Here is a 7,095-nt window from a genome sequence, read left to right as displayed (position 1 = left end):
TGCAGTTGGTCTGTAACTTCAGTTGTATTTCAGTATATAAATATTTGTATATATATTTGTGGATTATTTATGTTCTTTTTCACATAGAACATTATGCGACAATGTTTTTCACCCCATAGACAAAAGCCTGGAAACACGTTCCACTATTGGCAGACAGTTTCAAGGACAGTTGGGTTAAAAGACACAGACAAACATGCAACTTTTGAAACATCTGATTCTGAGAATTCTCATTGCTAAAGAAGACAAATAGATCAGCTTAATAATTTACCTATAATTACACTAGACAGTTGAGGAACATATATGTGCTCTGTACAGTACAGAGGTGCCACTCCGTCTTCTGCCTGGATGAAGATGATCCTGTTTGGCATTCTCCTGGGGATTTTTCCTCTTTGCTCAGGTAAAGTTTTGAAGTAGCATTTGTATCTTTACAATCTTTCTAAAAGAAATATTTGATCTGGTGTTTAGCAGTAGCTGATTTTCTCAAGGGTTGCAGTAATATGTGATCTGTTTTTAGTCGGGGCAGTTTTTTTTGGCAAATGTGCAGAAAAACTGACCCTGAAAGATCTGTTTTTACAGAAAATCAATACAAAGGCATGTGCATTTAAAAGCTAAGAGGATGCATGTTTATCTGAACTACAGACTCCCACAGTAGCACCATTCTTGCAGGGAACTATACCAGTAGACTTCACCACCAAGGTTCAGTGTGCAGGGGTTTCTGCTAATCCAAAGGAAAATCCATGCCATCTTTACCAAAACTTAAAGAAATTGGCTTAATAGGGAAACAATCATTTAATATCTATAAGTAATTTAACAAATTTTAATCTACAACAAACTTCTACTAAACATCAGCAACAGCTTCCTGTAAGCATCTGGAAGTGCTTTCTATCAGGAGACATTTCTTTCTGTGCTGGAACCCCCTGTGCAAAGAGAGATAAAGATAGAGAAGTTGTGTAGCAGCTGTGTTGGGTTGATAGTGTATTCTGCATTCTAGCATTTGACATTTTGAGGCAAGTGGAGAGTTGCAATAGAGTTTTCTCTATGAATAATTACTTTTGACCTAACAAGGGTACTTTAGTTAGGGTAGTGACCTCAACTCATTGGGAAAGTTGCTGAAGTTCTTAGGATGAATCATTTGCTTGATTTTGTTAAAGGTTGTCACTTCACTTGTAGGGTTGAAATCATTACTGTAGTTTGTCAATATAAAAGGATAAAGGATTGGGAAGAGTGTCGCGTGACAAAGTCAACACACTGATATACATAACACTTATGTTTGTTTGTTTTTTTATGCACTACATCTTTGTATATAAACCTTAGGCTTTCCAATGCTTGATGCCAGACAAGAAGCACTTAACAGGGCATTAGAAGCATCTCTTGATCAGCTGAATAGTCAGTCCTGGGGAAGGAACCTATTAAAGCTGTCACGTACTGGTGTGACGAAAATAAAGCCTTTATTACAGGTATATTGAACACTTCTTTTAATATATTGATTGCCTTGTTCCTCATCAGCTCTGAAACAACTATAACCAAGCCTGTCTCATTCTACAAATTTAATTTAAAGCCTCATTTAGAAATACCCTTTTTTTGGTTGCAGATGAGTAATCGAAGAGGTGATGAAGAAGTATTTGAAGTGACTTTACAATTTAGTGTGAGGGAAACCACCTGTGATAAGGATACTAGTGACCCTTCAATGTGTGAATTCAGGGATGGACCATACATGGTGAGTATGGCATAAACCTTAACTAACACATATTACAAAGGAATCTGTGGTCTGTTTTGGGTTTACAAATGATATTAGTTTCATTTTACTATACCGAAAGGTTATATTTAATCTTTGAAAAATTAATAATACACTGGGCCTGATTTTTTAAAGCTCTTCAAGGCTAGAAAGGATACACTTTCAACAGTGAACCTGGGTGTTGCGGCAAACCTGGTTTGGATTTCTTATCATTAAAGCCATTTTTTATTTGTTAGAAAATGTTTTAATTCCTGGACCAGATCCCTTCCAGGTTTGTTGAATCACCCAGATTCACTAATGAAAGTGTATCCTCTCCAGTCTTGGAGAGCTTTAATAAATCATGCCCAGTATGTCCAACATTTATATATTTGCATTAGATTTCTAGGTTTTATAGTTTTAAAGAAACCTAATGGGTGATTTTCCATATTTCCCCATAGCTAATCTGTTTTAATATTTCTGTTGTGTATGTTGTAGTACATATTCTGCAATATGTTTTATTTAACATAAATTATAGTTCAATAAACATGGCCCAATGTTTATGCTGCATTGGGACCATGTTACTACACTATGTGGTCCTGTCTGGTACTCAAGAGTTTGTGTTAAGAATTATGGAGTGCTGTTATAAATAAAAATTTTCTTTTACAATTTGAAAGTCAGAAACAATGCCACATAAAAAAAAGATCCTGTACTGTATGTAGGTAGCTAGTGGCAATCATTGCCAAGGTTCTCTAAATTATTTCTCCGTGACTACTGACTTTTGCTTCTCTTTTGTTGTGTGTTGATTTTCTAGGAAACACCTTGTGGAAGTCAGGTATTGGTATCTAGTGAAAAAGCTTTAGTTGTAAAAGCCCATTGCAACCTCCAATCCTCCAGCTCATCTGAATCTAACAGCAGTGAAGAAGTGAGTAATAATGTTTTTGTTTTAGCCTAGATCTTGTAGAACAGGAGTGCCCACACTTTTCTGGCTCGCGAGCTACTTTGAAACCACCAAGTCAAAATGATCTACCAACAATAAAAATGCTAAACATATTTATTTATATAATTGCCAAGTATACTACACAGAAGTGACTGAAGCTAATAAGACATTGAATGGCAAAACATTTCAAAGACATTGCACTACAAGGACTACTACATAGGAGAATGACGTGCTGCACAAGAAAAAGAACTGCTAATCTGTACAAAGATATCTCGTTAATTGAACCCTGACCTCGAGCCTGAACTGACTTGTCTGCCCAGCACTGCTCACCTTAGACTGCCCTCCCGCCCTCTCTGCCTCCCTTCCCACTCCTCATTGTTACATGAGCCTTGGACACAAAGTTCCTGGTGTTGTCTGACCAAAGACATCCCCAGCATCCCTATAGAGGTGCAGCAGGGGTAAGGCAGGGCTCCGCCATCGACTCACGTTGCCTTTGTGATCGACCAGTAGATCACGATTAACAGTCACCCCTGTTGTAGAAGATAAAAGGAAATGCATATGTAGTGCTAATTTTCAAGCTCTAAAAAAATAAAAGATTGCGGGTAGATATGAGCAGATATGACAAACTAAGTTTATTCTTATTTGGCTGCCAGGATTGTGCATGTGCATGATTAAGAAGAGTTTATTGAAGAAGATAAGTTTGTTTTATTGGAAAAGGGACAATGTCAATCTTTTCTGCAATAAAGAACCTGCCTTACATTTTTTTATTTTTTTTAAGTATACCTCCACAAAGACATTGGAAGATAGTTATACTGTAATATTTTTAGATTGAGATTTGAGATTTGAAATGTGGTTTCTAAAGAACACAAGACAGCCAGCTGGGCAACATACTTTATTTGGATCTACAAATATATATACACATTCTTGCTACCTAAAATTTAAATGCTTTTAACTAAAAATTATGCTTTAACCACTTCTTCTTCATAACTTTTTTAAATAAAAACATTTATTTGGTGCTGCAAGCTGGGGTCTGTGTAGAGAAATTGTACATTCGTGTATTCGTGTGCTCAAACCTTTTTTTCAGTTTTTTTTCTAAAGCTTGTAACATTTGTTAATTACATGAATTATTAATAATAATAATAATAATAATAATAATAATAATAATATTAATATTGTTCCTTTTCTTCCATGACACAAGACATTTATGAAATTTTCCAGCTCATCCCAAGGAAGGATAAGGAGTAATTCAGGTGAGACGTTATTAGAAATTTACCCTCAATAATAACTTCCAGCTCCTTTCAGACGTGCAGCCCAATCTCCTTCAGACCAAACCCCATAGAATGAGTTTTCACATTCTTTGGTCACTGTGTGGAGCTGTCTTTGTATTCAAAGAAGCTTTTCAGTATTTCTGCTTTTAGATTCTATGCTATTTCTTTTTGCTGCCTAAAGCTGGGTCTACATGTAGGTTTTTAAAAATGCATGTAAATGTTCCTACTTCATTTATATGCATTTTTATGCACTTTTATTAGCCTTTTAAAGCTTGCCTTTAAAACGCTGGAAAACGTCTATGTCGCGTTTTCCCGTGTTTTTACTGCGTTTACGTTCCAGGAGCTTAAAAACGTGGGAAAACGCCCCATTGAATTCAATGGAAGCAGTTACCACCATTTTCTGGTGTTTTCCAGCATTAACCCCACTTTTTAATTTTTAAAAGTTGCAAGCAGCGTTATAGATAACGCTCATAAATGTGCCTTTAAGGAAACGTCCTGGTGTAGATTAGCCCGTTGGAATGCATGGGATTTCAAACATTAGGTTAAACGCTGGGGGAAAAGTCTGTGTCAACTAAGCCTTACTTTCAGATTACATTGATCAACAAATATTTGGTTATAAAATGTTATAACACTGTCAGGTACCATAATTAGCCTAAAAGTTAACATATACTATTTTGAAGACTTTATGCAACTTCTGCAGAGAGTCATCTAAAGGGTAAAATATTTCTACCTATCTGAATCAAAATTACTATTTATTTCTTGAATCAATCAAATATTAGCTACTAAAAATCTGTATGTGCAGATGGCAAACAAAAAATGCTTGCAAATTTTTTTTTTTTAATGAAGAAATAAATTGTTTTGTTTGACCAGAGCTGCTCATATATTTGCACGTGACTGCATAGGACACACAGGGTATGTCCTTTTGTGTGCTACTAAACTGAATATAGCTTTTTCTATGAGACCAAATCATACATTATCAATATTCATTGACTGCTATAAATTTAAAGACATTTTCAATAAACCCGCCCACTAAAACTGGGCCAACTAAAACAAGCACACAGACCAGCCCTTGTAGCAAACAACAAGGTTTCCAGGTTGCCAGTCCATGTCAAGAATATTTTAAAGTGACCATTACAATCCATTGTTTTCTAACAGGTGTTTTTATCCTGACAATCAAACATGCAGCCTATTCCATCTATATTCAGTTTATATGTGAATGCCTTGAAGCAAATCTCCTTCAGGATTAAAGGATACAATAAAATTGCATTACAATTGCTGTGGAAATCTAAATTATTCTAGGAGATTCTGTCTCACTAGACTAGACTAGACTGATTTTGTTAGTTTCAGTGAGTAACTGAATTTGAGAACTTATATGGTTAGAGTTTTTCTTTTGCTATATTAATAGTCTGGTATTTTTTTATTCATATAATATACTCTGGTTTTTCTACCTTGTCCATCAGAGAGGTTTCCATCCCAATGGTATCCATATGGAGGAAGAAATCAGAATATAAACCCACGTTGGGAAGAAGAAGATAAGACTTTGAACCCTCTTCTTTTGGAATAAATGTGTTGTGTACTTAACATAATAATAAAACGTTATAGACACCTATTGTGCACAGAGTTCTTTAATGTCTGATTCTGATGAAGTTGTTAGTTGACTTGGTTACATCATCCAGAGTTGTTATATTGTAGATAAGTAGAAGGAAGGAGGTTGGAGGGTAGCAACCTATCACTGCTATTTGGCATATCTCATAAAGGAAATATTAGCCTGCAGATAAAAAAATCCAACACTGACTTCTTGTTCCCCTATAACTGAATAGTTAAGGTTGTTAGGGCTAGTAGACACAGGCTGATTTTCTTTATTTCTGACTGATTTTCAATCTGATCTAAAGTGAATCTGCAGTAAAATCTACTTCTTATTGATTGGTTGTATGTTACATCCGACCAATATTTCTGCCAAAAAAAAATCAAAAGGGAAGAAAACTGTACATATGCCTACAATGTTTTGGTGCTTCTGGCCAATCAACTACTGAATGGAAAAACATTCCAGTGGATCTGCATACCTGTGCATACCTAGCCTTAGGCATGACAGTGGTTGCCATTCTAGATAGAACTGGTGATAGAATGATTAACCACTTTTTCTTGCCACTGAAAAACTTAAGACATTACACTGGTCAACAAACTTTTTCTTGCCAAACAGATTACAGTCATTTTAAGTTATGTTTGATGCACAGATTCCAAATACAGTATTGGTTTTGCTAGATTGGCTCTAGTTTTTGAAATAATGACCTCAATAATAACCTCATAGAAAACTAATGAAACATGAAAATTAAGCAAAATTCAACTAGATGTGCCTATGATACAAAATAAAATGTTTGAAATATTAAATGTCAATATATTCTATATTCAGTATATTTACAGAACTAATTACAAGGAAGTCATTGAAAAACTCAGTATGAATGATTTCGTTTTATGCTGATGAACAGGACATTCACGTTGAAGGCTCCAGCAGTAGTCTGCCATCATGTGTCTATCCCATCTGCCCTGATACCTTTCTTCCATCACCTTTATATCTTGATGGAACCTCTCCCCTTGTTCATCACTGACATCGCCAAGGTTTTCTGGAAATGTTTGCAAATGGCTATGGAGATAGTGTACCTTTAAGCTCATAGTAGCACGCAAATTTTTAAAGTTTAGGAGTAAGTTTTTTACCAGTTCTTCATGATTTTGTGCTTTATGGTTAACCAAGAAGTTCTTGACAACCATGACATAGCTGTGCCAGGCAGAAGCTTCAGTATCAGTCATGTAACTTGTGAAATTTGAATCATTTATTAGTTTACCAATCTGGGGTCCATCAAAGATTCCTGATTTTAATTTTTCAGTACTCAATCCAGGGAAGAATCTACAAATGTATTTGAAGCAATCACCGTCTTTGTTCAGAGCTCTAACAAATTGCTTCATTAATCCAACTTTATGTGTAGTAGAGGGAGAATGATTTTTTTGTCAACCATCGGCTTGTTAATAATGTTCGCTGCACCTTTTTTCATGTTTTCCCTTTGAGGCCATGTCACTTTTTTCCAGTGATCCTGCTTTGCTCTACTATCCCACAAGCAGGTGAAACATGGGTACTTTGTGTATTCACTTTGCTGTCCAAGTAGGAAGTTCACCATTTTCAA

General features: G+C 35.5%; 1 protein-coding gene across 1 annotated transcript; it reads left to right on the top strand.

Moving 5' to 3' along the window:
- The first annotated feature begins 252 nt into the window (after nt 1-252).
- On the top strand, nt 253-5,528 carry SPP2 (secreted phosphoprotein 2). The gene is made up of 6 exons (XM_072418495.1): nt 253-397; nt 1,315-1,457; nt 1,592-1,717; nt 2,526-2,636; nt 3,850-3,901; nt 5,380-5,528. The coding sequence occupies exons 1-6, from the start codon at nt 301-303 to the stop codon at nt 5,481-5,483; spliced, it is 633 nt and encodes a 210-aa protein (XP_072274596.1). The 5' UTR covers nt 253-300; the 3' UTR covers nt 5,484-5,528.
- Nucleotides 5,529-7,095: the final 1,567 nt, after the last annotated feature.

The sequence above is a fragment of the Pyxicephalus adspersus genome, chromosome 7 (assembly GCF_032062135.1).
Source record: "Pyxicephalus adspersus chromosome 7, UCB_Pads_2.0, whole genome shotgun sequence".
NCBI classification, from domain to species: domain Eukaryota; kingdom Metazoa; phylum Chordata; class Amphibia; order Anura; family Pyxicephalidae; genus Pyxicephalus; species Pyxicephalus adspersus.
The sequence above is the reverse complement of the archived record's forward strand: the minus strand, read 5'-3'. Positions and strand labels throughout refer to the sequence as shown.

Coding starts and splice junctions, on each gene's coding strand:
- SPP2 (XM_072418495.1), top strand. CDS start 301: ATGTGCTCTGTACAGTACAGAGGTGCCACTCCGTCTTCTGCCTGGATG. Junction 1,718..2,525: donor TCAGGGATGGACCATACATG/GTGAGTATGGCA, acceptor TTGATTTTCTAG/GAAACACCTTGTGGAAGTCA. Junction 3,902..5,379: donor AAGGATAAGGAGTAATTCAG/GTGAGACGTTAT, acceptor CTTGTCCATCAG/AGAGGTTTCCATCCCAATGG.